Below are 19,574 nucleotides of genomic sequence, written 5' to 3' on the forward strand. Positions count from 1 at the left end.
CACTCATAATGTGCGTGTGTGTGCGTGCGTTCAGTCCAGTTCATCTGCCTTTGTGTGTGTGTGCGTGCGTGTGAAGGCAGCGTGACGCCACCGCAGTGACGTCACAGCGACATTGCCAAGACTACGACGAGCTCGTGAGATTACGACTTACTAACGCCACTATTTCTCTAATCTCAAGAAACTGCCATTCTGACCGTGCTTACCACGAGCAGTTTCTCGGCTCCATATTACAGTTCAGACGATTAGCAACCTCGGTTAAAGTTTGGCTAACTTTTCTCTCACCTGCTGTGTTGTTGTTGTCTATGACATGGGGTACATTTGCAGAGATGCGTGTGCTGTACGATTTGTGCAGGGTTGTCACGAACAATATTGAAAAGCCTCATATTTTCTAGGCCTGTCACAACTATTACATGGTTTGAGAAGACATAAATCGTTTTCCACGTTGGGGAAAAAATCTATTCAATCATTTTCCAAAAAAATAGCAGAAATAGCAAAAAGTAAAAGAATAAGTCAGATATTTATATATTTATGTTTGTCATAATATGTGCCCTGTGCAATTTCTGTTTAACCCATTCTGACCGGGAACCCGTTTTGGTGTTAGCATCATGTTATGCTTTAGCTAATGAAAAATAGCAGATCTACAAGCTCGTAGCGCGCCACCGAGTGGCGCGCTACGAGCTTGTAGGTCTGCTATTTTTGAAAAATCGAAGAACGACTGACATTTTTTTAATCTGATCTCAGGTCAGAATGAGTTAATCAGACCAGTGTGTGTCCAGTGGAAACCTCGTATGAATCTGATCTCAGGTCAGAATGGGTTAAAAGTCAAACAGAAATGTAATTTTGGAGGGGCTCTAGCTCCTCCTATATACAGCTTTTTTTTGTCCTGAACTCTCAGGACATTTGCTCACATTTGCCAATTTAATTTGACAATGAAAGGAGAATATAATGGGGACCAGGTTGGTGGAGGGTGTGTAGAGCCCAGCATCACGTTAGATAATTGACACAGGGGTGAAAAATGGGTTACAAAATCGTGGGATAAAAGTTTTCTTTTTTTTTAAAGAATATATATATACTTGTCTATAAAGCTCTCAATGGTCTCACACCTTCCTACCTACTTGACTGCCTGCCTAAATATGTCCCAAACGAAACCGCCCCCTAAGGTCGTCCACTGCTGGCCTGCTCGCTTTGCCTAAAAGAAATGGCAACTAAAAAATACGGGGAAGCAGCTTTTTGCTTCTACGGGCCGTCGGCATGGAACAAGCTCCCACTGTACCTTCGACAGGCAGCCTCTGTAGACATTTTTAAAGCTCAGCTCAAGACCCACTTCTACAACATTGCTTTTAACACATTCTGTACAAAACACGTCTGGAAACGTCATAAGGATCAGAAACGAGCAATACCTTAGACGTCTGTGGACGTCCTAGCGACGTCCAAACGACGCGGGGCGAGATAATAATAATCAGAATTATTCCTATTTTTTTTTTTGGCATTTCGCTTTTCGCTTGCCGTATGCTAACGCTCTGTGCAAGTATTAGCTTGTCATTGACTCCCATGTTAGCGCGGCGGAAAGAATGACTCGTATCTCCTCATCCAGGGCGCTCTCCGTGGTGATGAATGGATCGATATGCTGGCGCTGCATTTCTGCTCCTCATCCGTCTCTCCCGCAAAATATGAACGCTTTTTGGAGTTTATATAAATATATTAAGTTGATCGGGGATTATGAGCTCACTTTGTCAAGTCAACTTTTTTAAGAAAGTATTTCCGGTTCTTGGCTTTCAGAGTAAATGCGATCAGACTACTCTGGCACTATAGCGGCCTTTATTTTGATGCACGTTGGCGTACTCAATGTGTTAATTGATCTTTTATTTTTGTTATTCATGTCCTCACTGTATTGCATTACTGCTTGTTTATTAATGTTGTTGCCTTGCTTTTCTTTTATTCTCCATTTTTCTGTAAAGCACTTTGAGCTGCATTTCATGTCATGAAAGGTGCTATACAAATAAAGTTTTATTATTATATATATATATATATATATATATATATATATATACACAGTATATATCCCCACCCTTTTCCCATGCAACTGTAGTGGTACTCACCAGTTGACGCCATCAGCCTCCACCCAGGCAAAGCGATACTCGTTGACCCTCAGCATCAGCTGGAGGCAGCCGGCCACACACTGGACATACTGAGAGCTCTGGAAAGGGACAACATTTATTCTCAAAACATTAAAACAAACTACAAACTACAAACAGGAGAACAGTAGAGTGTCAGACAGACGTGAGTGCGTAATCAGGGATTCAAGCAAGAGAGAGAGAGAGAGAGAGACTATAGATTAGAAGGTTAAAGGCGTCATCAGAGCCGCTCAGTCAGTCGCAGAGGGATGAAGGAAGTAGTTGACAGGCATAGACACGACACCAACAACAGGTGAGAGAGAAGAGACCAATCTTGCATTAACATTAACCTATAATACCGAACCCAACGGGCAAACTGCACATGCAGATTGAACACAGGCTTTACTACAGAGCAACCCATGCCAGATCACACACTCACTTCAGACAAAGTGCAAAGAGAATAGGAAAGTGGGAAAGGGTGCGCGGGCGGTGAGCAGGTGAAGAGCGTTCCATGATCACACCTAAGCAGAACGACGTGAATAAAGGTGTTTAGAGATTAATTAAGAGTGAAGGCATCTTAAAGAGGAGGGGGAGGGGGAGGGGGAGGGGGAGGGGGAGGGGGAGGAGGAAAGAGATGGAATTAATCTGTCAAAGAACTATAGCAGCTGTTGCATTAGAGAGGAAGAAACACGAACAGACCCCGAAGCAGCCAGATCCAGCAGTATAGACAGGAAGTGAATGAAGGACAGAAGAGTGGCAGTGGAGCACGCATAATCAGCAGAATTCTAAGCGCGTCTCTCAGGAATAACACGTGTTAATATTGTTAATAATAAATGTCTAACATAACATGGCGGGATGCTGCTGCTAGTCCAATAGACTCTGTGCATAACTGTAGTCCCAGGTTTCCAGAAGGTGGCACAGGATCCAGTTTCTGTAGCAGTTCATTCCCTCATATAATAGACATCCCTCTACTTTTTATTTCAAATCTGCTGCAGAGCAGTGTTGTTTTTGTCGACTAAAGCTAAGACGAAAAATGTTCGTCGACTACCTATTTTCACTGACGAAAACTAAATGGAAACTAAATGAAAACTAAGCTATGATGACTAAAACTAAGCCTAAGTAAATGTATTGACAATTTCGTCAACAGAATGATAAAAACTAGACTAAAATGTTAGGAAGGGACTAGCGGACAAGAGATCCAGTATAAGTCACTTTGCATCGGCTATTTTCACCAAGTGTAAAATTAAATCAGTCATTATGACGGCATCAAGGCCCTCCAAAATACATTTTAGTCGACTAAATCAACTGTAGATTTAGCCGACTAAAATCACACGAAAATATTCCTAATTTCCTGGTGACTAAAATGTGAACAAAACTATATTAAAACTATTCAAGAGAGACTATGACTAAAACTAAAATCAAAATTTGCCAATCAAATGAAGCTATATGGGAAAATGAACCGGTACAGTAAACACCCACTGTAGGTACAGTATGCCACGCAACTACAGTTATGCACAGAGCCTCTCCCCCCCCCCCCCCCCCCACAGAGCCTCTCCCCCCATATTCCCTTCATTAAAGGGTTATATAAAAATGGTTCTTCTTCATGCGTTCCTGGCATTTATACAGACCATTATGCTCATGCAATTTCCACTCAATTACAGCCGAGCCTAAAACCAGTGGCAGCCAGCACCTGCATGCCGCATGTCAGGCTGAACGGGCATTTCACCACCACTATGCATGTACCACAAACATGTACAATAGATAATAGAGCCACGCGTGTCCCCCGAACAAAAGAAGCCGGAGAGAACCGGAGTGCAACTACGAGATGGGAGAGAAGAAGAGGGACATCTGGGGGTGCTGGCGGGGTGTTTTAAAGGAAAGACAAAGATGTGAATGTCCAGTGAAAGCGGAGGTTGCACGAACCCCCTGCCGTGGAAGCACCAGGGCGGAGGGGGGGCAGCTGGAGCTGCTCATATACTCACTTCACTGGGGGACATAGTTCCTTGTCCTGTGCCTGATTCTGGACCTGTACCATGAAGGTTCTAATGGGAGATAAACAACAAAAAAATAAAGAAAGAGCTGCCACATGGTTGCTTAGGTACTGTAGTAGACTAGTCCACACGGCATCCTCCGGTATGAAGGTAGGCTGATCGTGGCACACACACACACACACACACACACACACACAACCGTGACAACCGCACAATTCAATGAGAACACATAACGGATTCTTTCGAGGCCATCAGGGCGAGAAATACTGAGAACTGAAAGCATTTTCTTTGGTACCTTGTGAATACCAACCACGAAAACTGCGTGCGTGTGCGTGTGTGTGTGTGAGAGGATAATATGACAATTATGACATGTTCATTGAATCAATAACACAAAGAACCACCTGCACTTTCAACGACGTTCAGACTGAATGGGAGACGAGCTCCAGAAGGCATTTAGAGACAACTCTAACAGCGCTACATATTGAGCCTGTCTGCGACTGTCTGTGGTCATGGATCCATATTCTGCTCTGTTGTCGACTCACTGCGCATGCATCTATTATTTTAATATAGTACTAGATTTAATAAATACGCTTTATTTTTGTGTGGCCATTTTCAAATATTTTTGACACAGAATCAAATGTTTTATGTTTTATGATTTGATTCAGCAGGAGCCTGGATGGCTTGTGGTTCCAGGCTTTAAATAATTCACATAGATATTTTCTGTGGCAAAACTATATGCGTTTTCTATCTGTGGGGCACCACAAGATGCCCTGTAGATCAGTGGTTCCCAAACCTTTTAGCCCGTGAGATTAATTAATACGTTTGCCCAGGACCCAAACTATAGTGAAAAATATCAGATCTACAAGCTCACAACACGACGCGAAGCAATGCACTGTGAGCTTGTAGATCGGCTAGTTTCACTACTACTACTACTTAAACATTAGTTTTCTAATTTATGGTATTTATTTGATTTTCTTTGATTTCTTCATGAAATTACTGTAAACATTTATTCAATTTGTTTTTGTTGGGTTTTTGTTTTTTTTGGGGGGGGGGGGGGGGGGGGATGTTTTTGAAAGCCGTTTTGAAATAATAATCAAAAACTAAAATAGAGTTGAAATGTGTCCGTGACCCACAAATGGGTCCCAATCCACTGTTTTGGGGAACAGTAGATAAACCAAGTGATCTCAACAGGACGGTGCTACGTATACTGTAGCTAGCTATGGCGCCTAGTTTTCTGTGTTCTCAAAATTCAATTTCATATTCCATAAATAGATGTAGACCTGCCGGTACATGTCCTGCAAGACTGGGGGCGGGCCGGCGGGGGCCTTTTAAATCATTGTACCTGTTCAGCTGATTGAATCCGTTTGTTACGACAATCTCATACAACTGCTCACATCCTGCGGGCATGTCACGACTCGCCACTGACGTACTGACTAATGGGTCGCACTGTAGAAGAACTGACGTACTGACTAATGGGTCTAACTGTAGAAGAACTGACGTACTGACTAATGGGTCGTATACTGTAGAAGAAGCCATCCATTTCACCCCCAGCAGATTAGCGCCTAGTCCATTTAAACCATTTTGACCCGAGATCAGATTCTAAAGAATTCTTCTACATCCTGACAGTTTTCTGAAAAAGCTATGTTTCTATGTCAGTCGTTGTTCGATTTTTCAAAAATAGCAGACCTACAAGCTCGTAGCGCGCCACTCGGTGGCGCGCTATGAGCTTGTAGATCTGCTATTTTTCAATAGCCAACACCGAAAGGGGTTCCCGCCCAAAATGGGTTAAACACTACTACATGTAGCAAGCAATTCCAGAACGAAAGGGACACAGGACAAAAGCAACACGCATAGAAATATATTCACGTTGTAAGGCCGAGGCTGTGACCATTTTACCAAAGAGTTACCCCGAGTATCAATTAACTCGGGTAACTGGTGAATGGCGGGGTCAAAGTGTTAAGCTTTTCCTTTCTTCTCTGGAGATGGCAGTAATTGCCAAAGAAGGTCTCTGCTCTTATCCCTTCCTGGCACTGACAGAGGGAACAGAGAGAGAGATGACACATAGGTAAGGGCATCAGACTCTGTCGGGAGGATTTTATTTATTATTTTTAGGGGGGCTAGTATGATGTGAAATGTGAGCTTTAGTCATATTCCATCATATTCAAGTGCTTTTGGAGAGAAATGATAGTCACTTTCAGTAGTAGAGCACTGTAGAGGGGAGCTGTGTGTGTCTGTGACTGTAGAGGGGAGCTGTGTGTGTCTGTGACTGTAGAGGGGAGCTGTGTGTGTCTGTGACTGTAGAGGGGAGCTGTGTGTGTCTGTGACTGTAGAGGGGAGCTGTGTGTGTCTGTGACTGTAGAGGGGAGCTGTGTGTGTCTGTGACTGTAGAGGGGAGCTGTGTGTGTCTGTGACTGTAGAGGGGAGCTGTGTGTGTCTGTGACTGTAGAGGGGAGCTGTGTGTGTCTGTGACTGTAGAGGGGAGCTGTGTGTGTCTGTGACTGTAGAGGGGAGCTGTGTGTGTCTGTGACTGTAGAGGGGAGCTGTGTGTGTCTGTGACTGTGCCCAGGTGATGATGGTCGTTGATGCTCATCAAGGAAGGCAATTATGTTTCTGCACTGTCAAAAGTAATGCTACTTCTTTTGCAATGTAGTTAAATAAAAAAACTCAGGGGGGGGAAGATAAATTATATAAAATTAAAAAATATATATACGATTTTGAAAAATCGTATCGTGAACGTCATATCGTGATACAAATCGTATCGTGAGTTGAGTGAATCGTTACATGCCTAAATACTATTATCATTCATTACTTTTACCAGTTTTTGTACCAGCTTTTTCAGAAAACTGTCAGGATGTAGAAAACATTTTTAGAATCTGATCTCAGGTCAGAATGGGTTAATGCAGGTGATCCAACTAAACTACTAGTTGCTGGGCTAATAAGAGCATTAACTACAACTATTGGTTGTAATCTAGGATCCAAAGACTGCTTGGACCTCGGACTACTCTACATTAAAACATCATTTCTGATCTGAGTAATTATGAAAGAAAACTGTTTTTTTTTTGTTGTTGAAAATGACCGCCATCTTGAAAACTAGGAGCCATATTGAATTTGTCATGACAAACATGACAGTGCGACAGTGCTGGACTCCCCGTCTGATAACTACAGCATTACAATATGTTCAGAGGTTCAAGGTCAAGCGGCGGTGGCTCAGGGGTAGAGTGCCTGGATGGGAACCGCAAGGTTGCCAGTTCAAACCCTGTGGGCTCCCCCAGAGTTACTGTCGAAGTGTCCTTGAGCAAGACACTGAACCCCTAATTGCTCCCGATGTGCTAGTTGGTGCCTTGCATGGTTTCCGCTGCCATCGGTGTGTGAATGGGTGAATGTAATGCACAATCTATGTAAAGCGCCTTGGATAAAGGCGCTATATAAATGCACCATTTACCATTTATGCTGGAATAAATAAATAAAATTTAAATTCATGCGACAGCCATCTTGAACAATGGCTGCCAAAAATCTGAAAGAAAAACATCATAATACAATAATGCACATTATGCGAGATGCAATATAATGTCACAAGTTAACATCTTGTGTTTTCCCATCAAAAGTACCGTAGGCTACAGCTACACTACAGTGCATCAAAAAGTTAACTGTAACTGCATCCTCATTACGATAAAGGAAAAAAAAAAGATAATGAAAATGATGATAAAATTTAGATGATACAAATTGTTCTTTTTCACAACAGTAACAGCAAAAGGACAGATCAAATGGTTAATATACGGCTCAGAGGACAGCCCCTACGGTCAGAAGCAGAAAAACTATCAAGACACGCCACTATTCTCTCTCTGGCTATGGATGAATATCGTAGCCTGTAGACACTGCAATCCCAACATTACAAACCTAACTCAATCATCATGACCTGTTCCAATGGTTCCCATGTTGACATCAGATCAGTATCATTCTACGGCTCCATATAACACAATTTCACCGACTGGAATGAAAGCATTTGCAATGAAAGCAATTTCAATAAATTGACTGGGAGCAAGTCACGAACGTTCCAGTGAGAAAAGTCCATTTACTTCATTCATTTTTTTTTTTACCTACTATTGACCAGTTTGGCCTGCACATCGTTCAGGGTTTGTAGTGAGTGTGCACACTTTTTTTTTTGTATTATTACTTTTTGAATTGAAAGCCCTTGAAATATGTGAGCCGTTCCCCATGTCTCTGCTCCATCATCACGTATAGCACTAGTGGGAAACTCTGCTACAGAATGCTGCGTCATGTCCAAGAATTCTGGTTACTGGGTGACGTTACACTGATCAACACAAATTTTAACAAAGCATACTTTGTGTTACTCGCCAGTACAGCAGCGAAGAAAATCATCTTGGTTAACCCATTCTGTCCGGGAACCCATTTTGGTGTTGGCATCATGTTATGCTTTAGCTATTGAAAAATAGCAGATCTACAAGCTCGTAGCGCGCCACCGAGTGGCGCGCTACGAGCTTGTAGGTCTGCTATTTTTGAAAAATCTAAGGAACGACTGACATTTTTTAGAATCTGATCTCAGGTCAGAATGGGTTCATCAGACCAGTGTGTTGTCCAGTGGAAACCTCGTATGAATCTGATCTCAGGTCAGAATGGGTTAATTGGAAATCTGAAAAATCACCTTCACAGAGACACTGGCTGAATGAGCTTTCATCATACTGTACCCCTTGAAAAGATACTGTAGAATGTAAGAAGAAGGCCTGCTACTTTTGAAAAGATATGGGGCAGGCTCTTTGAGGTTCTACCTTCAATATCTCCTCTGGGTTGATTTAGTTTTATTTATATTGTTATTTTCATATATTCTTCCGAGTTGATGCTGTCAAGAGGTGTTGTGTACAATACAGAGTAATGAGAGCTGTGTCGCTTTCCTTTCTGGGGTTGGGGTGGGGGGTGGGTGGGGGGGGGGGGTTTGTTTTTACTGTTTTTTGTCTTTTCCTTTTTGAGTTTGTCTTGTCTTGTTTAACCCATTCTGACCTGAGATCAGATTCATACGAGGTTTCCACTGGACACACACGGGTCTGATGAACCCATTCTGACCTGAGATCAGATTCATACGAGGTTTTCACAGGACACACACGGGTCTGATGAACCCATTCTGACCTGAGATCAGATTCTAAAAAATGTCAGTCGCTCTTCGATTTTTCAAAAAATAGCAGACCTACAAGCTCGTAGCGTGCCACTCGGTGGCGCGCTATGAGCTTGTAGATCTGCTATTTTTCAATAGCTAAAGCATAACATGATGCCAACACCAAAATGGGTTCCCGGTCAGAATGGGTTAAAATAAAATAAAAATCATGACTCTGTAATTCATTGTTGTAAATGTCTGCATTCTCAATAAATAAATCTTAAAAAAAAAAAAGAATGCTGCGTCATGTGTGTGTACAGTGTGCGTACACAGGAGGAGGAGACACTGTAAGTACAGTAGACTATACCTGTGAGCTGAGCTGAGTCTTTATCCAGTTGAAGTAGTAGTTGAGGTCACTCCCCTCCATCAGCTCACGGCCCCAGGCGGCCAGTTTGGCGATGATCCTCGCGGCCTGAGGAAGGAAGGAGGAAAAGCATACGTTTAAATACTTTTTTAATCACACCCGTGTGAAGTGAGGGGCGCTCTTGTTGTCATACATCATCACGTTCTGGCAAATCGTCTTCCCTTTTCCGTCTTTATCCTCAATATGTACAGTTGGGCGCCACCAATCTCTTTTATTTTGGAGAGGTTTGCGTCTCTCAGTCAATCAAACCATCGCTATGGGGTGATCAGCCAATCAAATCATCGCTATGACTTCTAAAAACGCCTCTAAATCCTGACCTAAGGTTTCTGAAAAACTTCAAATATTTATATAGCAGCATCAAAAAAATTACATTTTTGAATACTGTACATACTGTACAGAACCCAAATATGGGTTCCCGGCCTGAGGGGGTAAGATATGGGTTAGACGTACCATGTGGACAGTGAAAAGGTCCTTAAACGTACCATGTGGACAGTGAAAAGGTCCTTAAACGTACCATGTGGACAGTGAAAAGGTCCTTAAACGTACCATGTGGACAGTGAATACTACCTTAAACGTACCATGTGGACAGTGAATACTACCTTAAACGTACCATGTGCACAGTGAAAAGGTCCTTAAACGTACCATGTGGACAGTGAACACTACCTTAAACGTACCATGTGCACAGTGAAAAGGTCCTTAAACGTACCATGTGCACAGTGAAAAGGTCCTTAAACGTACCATGTGGACAGTGAACACTACCTTAAACGTACCATGTGGACAGTGAACACTACCTTAAACGTACCATGTGGACAGTGAACAGGTCCTTAAACGTACCATGTGGACAGTGAAAAGGTCCTTAAACGTACCATGTGGACAGTGAAAAGGTCCTTAAACGTACCATGTGGACAGTGAACAGGTCCTTAAACGTACCATGTGGACAGTGAACAGGTCCTGACGGTTCAGCATGGGCAGGAAGTAGGACCAGGCCGTGTTCTTGGTCTTCTTGGCGTAGTCAAAGAAGATGTTCACCCTCTGATGGTTCTCCTGGTCAGACACATTCATTCATTCATCCAAGTTTTATATATTCTCCAAATTCTCGAGTAATCAAAACTCATTTTCAGTGTCGTCGAGTTAATACAATCACATAGAACAACATGACACAAACATCAGAAGATCAGGGAAATAAAAACAAAGAATACAATACAATACAATACAATACAATACAAGGTTTACATGTGAAATTACATAGGTTTTACAAATAAAAAGCTAAAGCAAATTTCAAATAAAAGCTAAAACTAATTTCAAAATGATCTAAAAACAGTTACACATTGTGGTGGTCTGTATATAGCTCACCAAGGTTTCATAACGATGCAAGGGTATACCAATGTGGTCAATTATAATGTCTTCTGTAGGTCGTTCCACACAAGGTGACGTGAATGAACAAGCCGTGAGACACACAACGACTGAACAAAGCCATACTTGGACAACTTAGTCCAATCAATAGAGGGTATGCGCAATGCTTAATCCATTCTGACCTGAGATCAGATTCATACGAGGTTTCCACTGGACACACACTGGTCTGATGAACCCATTCTGACCTGAGATCAGATTCTAAAAATGTCAGTCGTTCTTCGATTTTTCAAAAAATAGCAGACCTACAAGCTCGTAGCGCGCCACTCGGTGGCGCGCTATGAGCTTGTAGATCTGCTATTTTTCAATAGCTAAAGCATAACATGATGCTAACACCAAAATGGGTTCCCGTTCAGAATGGGTTAAAGTGAATGGCACATCGAGTGGCAAAGCAACAGGCAAAGTGAGTTTAACATTGTTTAATGTTTTTTTAATCAATCAGATGGGACTTTTCTGTTTGGATGCATGGGCTGTCAAGGCCAGAAAGTAGTTTACGCGCGATAAAACCTTGGCAATAATATGCTATCCTAGGATTAATTAATGCTGGCGGGAATTGTGTAAAGATGGTCCTGAGTGCTACAATACTGCAAAAGGTCAATTATATAAACATCTCATGAAAACAATTTATATGCGAGCCTGTGTTTGTGTGTGTGTTTGTGTGTGTGTTTGTGTGTGTGTGTGAGAGACTGTGTGTGTGTGTGTGTGTGTGTGTGTGTGTGTGTGTGTGTGTGTGTGTGTGTTACCTGCAGAGTATCATCGATCAGAGTGAGGATGTATTGGACCGTCTGCTCCTTGGAGATGTGCGCCATCAGGTTCAGAAAGGTCTTCGCACACTGAACACAAACAATATGAAATCAGAAAAGTCTTCGCACAGCGAGCACCAACTATATGAAATTGAAAATGGCTTTCTGCACCCCTTCCCCATACGTCTCTAAATCAACAACGCTGCATGCCACAATGGGTCCATTGTTCACTCTCAGACAGTGTTGATTACTACCTTTTTTAACTGACGAAGCAATGGAAAAACTCCAACAAGCCTTTAACACCATGCAAGATGCACTCATCTCACTCAAACTCGTCCTGAACGCCAGTAAACACCAAATTTATGCCATTCTCAAAAGCCAAAAACATAGACTTCAACTCCCTGCACATCATTCACACTATCAATGGATCCTCTATCGACAGAGTCACTGGATATTTAAATATCTGGCTCGATGAAAAAGTAACCTTTAAACACCATATCATTGACCGTCACCTTACCACCAAGTTAAGGCAGAAAATTGGTTTTCTTTACAGAAATAAAGCCAACTTCCCAATGATCTGTAGGAAAAGGGTTGTTGATGCTGTTTTTATGTCAGTTCTGGACTACGGTGATGTAATTTATAGAAATGCTGCCCTTACCACTCTTATACCCCTAGATACAGTTTATCACTCAGCAGAGCCAGCACTAATATAAGGTTTATCACAGGTGAAAGCTACAGCACTCACCACTGTACCCTCTATGATAAAGTAGGTTGGTCTTCCCTCTCTGAGAGGAGAACCAGGCACTGGCACCAATTTATCTTTAAAGCCATTGATGGAAAGCTACCATCGTACATCACGTTGCTATTAAAATGGAAAATAAATACTCGCCAGACCCGTTCAAGCGAATGGCTTAAAGTAGAGGTCCCATCCGTACAATCTGAACTAGGAAAGTCAGCTTTTTGCTTCGATGCCCCAACCACATGGAACACTTTACAGCAACACATTGAAACTTGACCCCAAATATCTTAATAATCTTATAGTCAATTTAACAACCTGCTTCTGAACCTCCCTACCCCAATATGTAACTGTTTTTAACTTGTGTTTTGTCTCACTGTCTGTATAATATGTCTCTATGCCTTTACGTGAAGATTCGATTTGTGTCTTATACCTGCATGTCTTAAATTGTTTAGTTAAAATCGTATGATATTTAGTCAACTAAAACTAGACTAACACTAAAACATTTCAGATGACTAAAATGTGACAAAAACAAAAAGATAATATCAAAATCAACACTGCTCTCAGAGTTGGGGTTATAATCTTTACAGTTGACAGAAGGTTTTGCTGTGCATCTTTCCCATGCGTTAGCTAGCTCTGTGCCGTCACTCAAGAATGCGAGACGTCGCTTCTTCTAGACAGGACATTTTGTCACAGTGAAACTGATTATTATTCCATTTATAATTAAAGCGGTTCTCAATATTCATTTGCAGCACAATCTATGTATGAGATGCAGCGTCTCCATCAGACCCGGCCCTAGAGAGACGTTTTAAAACATGGATGCTAACAAAAGTTGTTGCATCCAGGTTGTTGCAAAGTTGTTGCACGTACTATAGAATGATTTGTCCTTTTTTATTTTGTATTTATTTGAAGGCATACACAAATCTGATAGATTTCTTTATGCCTTCATTTAAGATATTGATTATTTTCAAAGACACTATATTGAACTTAAATGTCCAGTATTGCGTGTATGCCAGACAGTGTACTATAAACATGAATACAGTTGGATTCACAGTTTCACAGAGTATCAGAGTAGTGATAGCGGCTTTGATACCTGGTGTCCGTCATTGGTCAGAATGACCTGTTTCTCCTCAGAGTGAGCCACCTCAAACTTCTTAATGAACTCACAGTCCTCTGCGGAAATCATCTGACCCCTGCAACAAACACAAGAAAGAAAAGCAAGCAAACGTTGAAGCTATAACCCAGTGTTTTAATGAAACAATCTCAATAAGATATAGCGAACACATCTGCAGTCGTTGGAGGCGGTGTCCCTACGCTAACCCTAAAGTATTACTCCTAAAAGTCTGGGATTTCTTGGCCAAGCCTAGGGCTGTCACGATTACACATTTGAGTTGACGATTAATTGTCACACAAATAAACGTGTTGTAAGCTTGTGCCATTTCTGCAATTTTGGGGGGGAAATGTTTTAAAATGTAACTATGAAAACATTTCAACATGATTGAAAAAATGATTCTTTTTATGTAAAACAATTGTAATTATCTCAAATAATTGACATGCCTAGCTAGCCAGGACACTGAGGACAGTAGTGGTAGTTTCATGGCTCCTGTTCCTACTTATAGTCAGCACCTCCACAATAGTGACACTCACTCTGGAAATACCACAACCAATCCTCAAGAGAGCCACAGTGAACAGCAGTACAGTACAGTACAGTACAGTACAGTACAGTACAGTACAGTACAGTACAGTACAGTACAGTACAGTACAGTACAGTACAGTACAGGAAAAAGAACACTGAACCAATCCGAAATAATACACATAACACCATAAAGAGGAAGCCTCACACGAGGTCTAGTCCAGCGGTAGGCAACCTTAGGCAGCAGTGCCAACATTCCAGTCCAGCGGTAGGCAACCTAACACCGGGGCTCCACCGGGCGCGTCAGCGTCGCGTCTCCGCCACCGTCGTCAGGGGATGTTCCCTTTTTAATCAATGAAGGGCGGCTCCACTGCCCGCGTTGCGTTGCGTTGCGTGACTGCATTCAAATTGCCCCGGTTTGTTTTTTGACACACTCGACAGAGACGCAACGCGCCCGGTGGAGCCCTGCTGCTGTTAGGCAGCAGTGCCAACATTGGCACAAAGGAGGGTGATCACTGGCACACTGGCATAAGTGTGTGAGAGAGTATAAATGAAGTCCCTCACATTTGTATGTAAATTAACATCCTGCACATAATTCTACATGAATTAAAATGTATCTATACTTAACCCATTCTGACCGGGCACCCATTTTGGTGTTGGCATCATGTTATGCTTTAGCTATTGAAAAATAGCAGATCTACAAGCTCATATCGCGCCACCGAGTGGCGCGATACGAGCTTGTTGGTCTGCTATTTTTGAAAAATTCGAAGAACGACTGACATTTTTAGAATCTGATCTCAGGTCAGAATGGGTTAATCAGACCAGTGTGTGTCCAGTGGGAAACCTCGTATGAATCTGATCTCAGGTCAGAATGGGTTAAGAGAGTGCTGGTATTCTTTTTTTTTTTTAACTCAGAGCAATAAGCAAAGCAAATTCATTAAAACTATCTCCCAGGGAGAGAGTCTGGGAGATAGGTAACCCACCTATCTCCCAGACTCCCTCCTCAGTCAGAGTTCAAGAGTTTTAATGAATTTGCTTTGCTTATTGCTCTGAGTTTAAAACAAAAGAATACCCGCACTCTCTAAAGTATAGATTCTGATGAGTTTCTTTATTAATGAGCTCAGCAGCAGACTGTCTAGCGTTTCGGCACACAGGCCTTCCTCAGCGTTCCCCAAGCGTTTGGAATGCCTGCGAGCAGAAACACATTGGTTTCTCTAGGTAGACTGCTGCTGTGCTCATTAAGAAAGAAACTCATCAGAGACTATACTCAAGAGAGTGAGGATATTCCCTTTTTTTCAATTGATCTTCAAGAATCTGCACCCATCAGCCACAGAGCCTATACCAAGACTCCTCCCGAGTAGAGAGCGCCTTCTCCTAGAACTAATGATTGTTGACTGTACAACAAAAGGTTCCAGTCAGAGACCTTGGATAAATCCATCAAACTCTTTTCCCGTGACAGTTGGTGAAACCTCTGGATCTCAATAGAAGCCTACTGTATGTTGCAGAATATCAGCACATCAACAAGCACATCTCTGCTGTCGGGAGGAAACCTCATAACTCCAAAATGTTCATTTCATTTCATGAAAAATTTAAAATGTACATTTTTCAGGAAATAAAGAAAACCATATATTTTTTTTTTTTAAAGCAATGCTGCCTCATCAAAGTTGGTGTTGTAACTTTATATATTGTCAATTACTTCCATGAGAGGTGGTGGAGTTAGTTGCTTTAGCAGACATTTTGAGGGTCCAAAGAAGTTGTCCAAAGCACTTTTTACTACTTTCCATCGGTTCAATATTTTCGAAACAACACACAGACGTGAAAGAGTGTTCAATAGCACCTTCCTCCCGACAGCAACGACATGCAGAGCACTGGAAAGAAAGGAAAGGTACCATGTTTACCCTGCAGGGTAACTGGACTAAGGAAAGGAAAGGTACTATGTTTACCCAGGGTAAGTGGACTAAGGAAAGGAAAGGTACTATGTTTACCCTGAGGGTAAGTGGACTAAGGAAAGGAAAGGTACTATGTTTACCCAGGGTAACTGGACTAAGGAAAGGAAAGGTACTATGTTTACCCAGGGTAACTGGACTAAGGAAAGGAAAGGTACTATGTTTACCCAGGGTAACTGGACTAAGGAAAGGAAAGGTACTATGTTTACCCAGGGTAACTGGACTAAGGAAAGGAAAGGTACTATGTTTACCCAGGGTAACTGGACTAAGGAAAGGAAAGGTACTATGTTTACCCAGGGTAACTGGACTAAGGAAAGGAAAGGTACTATGTTTACCCAGGGTAACTGGACTAAGGAAAGGAAAGGTACTATGTTTACCCAGGGTAACTGGACTAAGGGAAGGAAAGGTACTATGTTTACCCAGGGTAACTGGACTAAGGAAAGGAAAGGTACTATGTTTACCCTGCAGGGTAACTGGACTAAGCTCAAGAACTTGTTTACAGCCAGGCCCTGCTCATAGAACATTTCATGGTAGGGGTTCAATGCCTTGTCCAATAAGGGCACTTCAGCGGTGGTAATTTTAACGTGCCGGTTCGGGGATACGAACTATAGCGACCTACCGATATCAAGACCGCTCCGCAAACCGTTCGGGCTACGGTACTTACTGGAGGTAGGACTGCCAGTTGACCTGGTTGGCTCGAACCTCGGCTGCCTTCGCAGCGATGATGTTGGTGGGGACAGCAGCATCCACGGCCCCGCGGATGTCCATCATATGGTTGAAAATGTGGCGACTAGTACAATGTGTGTCCTGATCAAAATGTCACACCGTCCTGGATGGGGAAAAAGTATTAGATTTAGATCATGGAGTGCTATATTATTTAGAGTCTGGGCTTGCGCGAGTACATGAACCACGATGTGACCGGGCTGTTTTCTGCCCGCTCTTATATTAGCTGGCTCTGGGTTGCGAGTAGTTGCATGCAATCATTATCCCCAATGGCAGTTGTACAAAGAGTTGCATTGGTGTGTCGTGTGACATGTTAATGCGCAATTAAACGGGTTGAGAATCACTGCTAGAGCTGTAAAAATATTCTCTTATGGGGGTCCCTGGCATATCATTTCAAATGGGGGGTCCGCAGGATAATTAGTGTCAAACTGGGGGTCCTTGCCATGAAAAAGTTTGGGAACCCAGACTCTACACTACAGTTACAGTAAGGTCACATACATACATACATACATACATACTGCTTTGTTTTCTGATAAACAGCCATTATATAGACAGTCCAAATCGTTTTTCAGGAAACAATATGTGACAATATGTCTTCATACTCACTCAGTCAGTATACTAGAAGGACACTGGAATTAGATCTAATAATTGGTAGCTAACAGCAGCTCACGCTAAAAAACGATTAGTGTGATGATAGCAATGTCACGACACACACACAGCAGGCAAAACGGCTGAAACTACAAGGTAAAAAATGTTGCCTACAAATACAAATACATAGTTAGCTGTATTATACATCTAAATTCCCCCAAATTGAAGGTCAAATGAACGCGATGTTCATGTTGTTGTTAGCAGCTGTTAGCCAAGACAACGGCTCTCAGTGGGAAAACAGGGGAAGGATATCATGGATGCTAACCTAAGCTAGCGCTTACAATAACGACAGATAATGACGTCCATGCATGTAATTTCACGCACTTACATACTACCGTTTCTCTAACATAATGTCATTTATTTTTCCCCAACACTGACTGAAGAATATAAGTAAAGAATACCGTTTGAATCACACTCACCCTGGTCTCCACTATTATACTACTTGTCTGCAGCTGACAGATGACAGCCTCTATCATGTGACATGTGCACGAGCGATCACATGACACAAGGTGGCGATTGAGTTTTATTTTTTTCTTCTTTTCAGTGGAGATTGAGTCTTTGACCATTCGGGACTGGGAGCATCCTTCCTTCCTTTGCGTAAGTGCTGCTGATGGGGCTCGGGGGTACTGGGTGGGAGTGGTGGAAAGAATTACTCAAATTTTGTACTTCATGAGTAAAAGTAGCAATGCTGCAATCTAGAAATACCCAGTTACAAGTAAAAGTAAAAGGGGGCACGGAGGCACAGTTGGTAAGTAAAAGTAAAAGTCTGGAATTCAAATGTAGGCTACTTGAGTAAAAGTACAAGGGTATTGGCAATGCACTTGAAGTACCAAAAGTATGCAGAATGTCTCATTTAAAACATTTAAATGTAAAAATGTTTTGAAAATAGACAATCTACAAGCTAGGTCCAAATCATAAAAGCTTTCGGAGGGTTCCGAGAGGGGCTAATGATTTGCTTAAACTACATGACAGCAGACTGCTGGGCGAGTGCTGGCGCTTTGGCATGGGATCAACATGATTTCTGTACTGTAATGATTTCTGTACTGGCCATATATGGACTCAGTTTGTCTTGAGTGAACAGGTTTTGATGAGGTCAGATCAACATATAACAGGTCAGCTCCATATATGGAGATCTATGGGTTTGAGGTGAGATGTAGAGTTGCTGGCCAATTGATGACATCAGGGATCTCCAAATATGGGCTTAATATTGATGACATCACGTGATGTCATGAGGCATGACCATATATGGGGCGTGACAGACTGACTGACTGATTTCATAGTAAATGGGACCTGCTGCTGTTGCAATAAATGAAGCCAGTTGAGAGTTGTCAGAGAGAGAGTGATAGTGGAAGGGGATAGACATAACATAACACAAATGTTGTATTTCAACATTACTTTTTAATACTTTTCATTCGTTTAACCCATTCTGACCGGGCACCCATTTTGGTGTTGGCATCATGTTATGCTTTATCTATTGAAAAACAGCAGATCTACAAGCTCATATCGCGCCACCGAGTGTCGCGATACGAGCTTGTAGGTCTGCTATTTTTGAAAAATTCGAAGAACGACTGACATTTTTAGAATCTGATCTCAGGTCAGAATGGGTTAATCAGACCAGTGTGTGTCCCGTGGAAACCTCGTATGAATCTGATCTCAGGTCAGAATGGGTTAAAAAGCCTAGTGGTGGCAAATACGGAAATTGACAAAGTGATTCTGATTGTGAACGTGGTGATTGCGAATGCAGTGAGCTCTGGCTTCGTACTGTACATACCTACACAAGAAATGTTCGGTCCGTGTGTGATGTCTGATTGCTGTTTGATTGCTGCTCCAATTCATTTTCAATGGGAGTCACATGGTTTGACCAAACATTTTTGTTTGATGAGGGGGGAGCAATCAGCAATCAGCAATCAAACACAAATGTTTGATCAAACCATGTGACTCCCATTGGAAAAGCATTGTGGTGGCCAAAAAAACCCACATTTTTGCCACAGATGAATCCACACTATTTATCCATAATGTATAAATGATAGATAAGGGGTCAGGACAACGAGGCCTTTTCGTGGAGGGGTCAGAATGAAATTGTCTGTGGTACTTTATTA

General features: G+C 42.2%; 1 protein-coding gene across 1 annotated transcript in view; it reads right to left on the reverse strand.

The window, feature by feature from the left end:
• atp6v1h (ATPase H+ transporting V1 subunit H) overlaps window positions 1-17,941 on the reverse strand; it is a 44,462-nt gene extending 26,521 nt beyond the window's left edge. Inside the window, exons 1-8 of the mRNA XM_080778088.1 lie at window positions 17,895-17,941; window positions 16,769-16,933; window positions 13,619-13,718; window positions 11,790-11,879; window positions 10,567-10,680; window positions 9,580-9,684; window positions 4,097-4,156; window positions 2,100-2,197 (exon numbers count right to left, since the gene is read on the reverse strand). Coding sequence (XP_080634214.1) covers window positions 2,100-2,197; window positions 4,097-4,156; window positions 9,580-9,684; window positions 10,567-10,680; window positions 11,790-11,879; window positions 13,619-13,718; window positions 16,769-16,875 — 674 coding nt within the window. The 5' untranslated portion in view covers window positions 16,876-16,933; window positions 17,895-17,941. The remainder of the gene's footprint in view (window positions 1-2,099; window positions 2,198-4,096; window positions 4,157-9,579; window positions 9,685-10,566; window positions 10,681-11,789; window positions 11,880-13,618; window positions 13,719-16,768; window positions 16,934-17,894) is intronic.
• Window positions 17,942-19,574: the final 1,633 nt, after the last annotated feature.

This window comes from Protomyctophum bolini (assembly GCF_963924005.1).
Source record: "Protomyctophum bolini genome assembly, chromosome: 12".
In the NCBI taxonomy this organism is placed as follows: Eukaryota; Metazoa; Chordata; class Actinopteri; order Myctophiformes; family Myctophidae; genus Protomyctophum; species Protomyctophum bolini.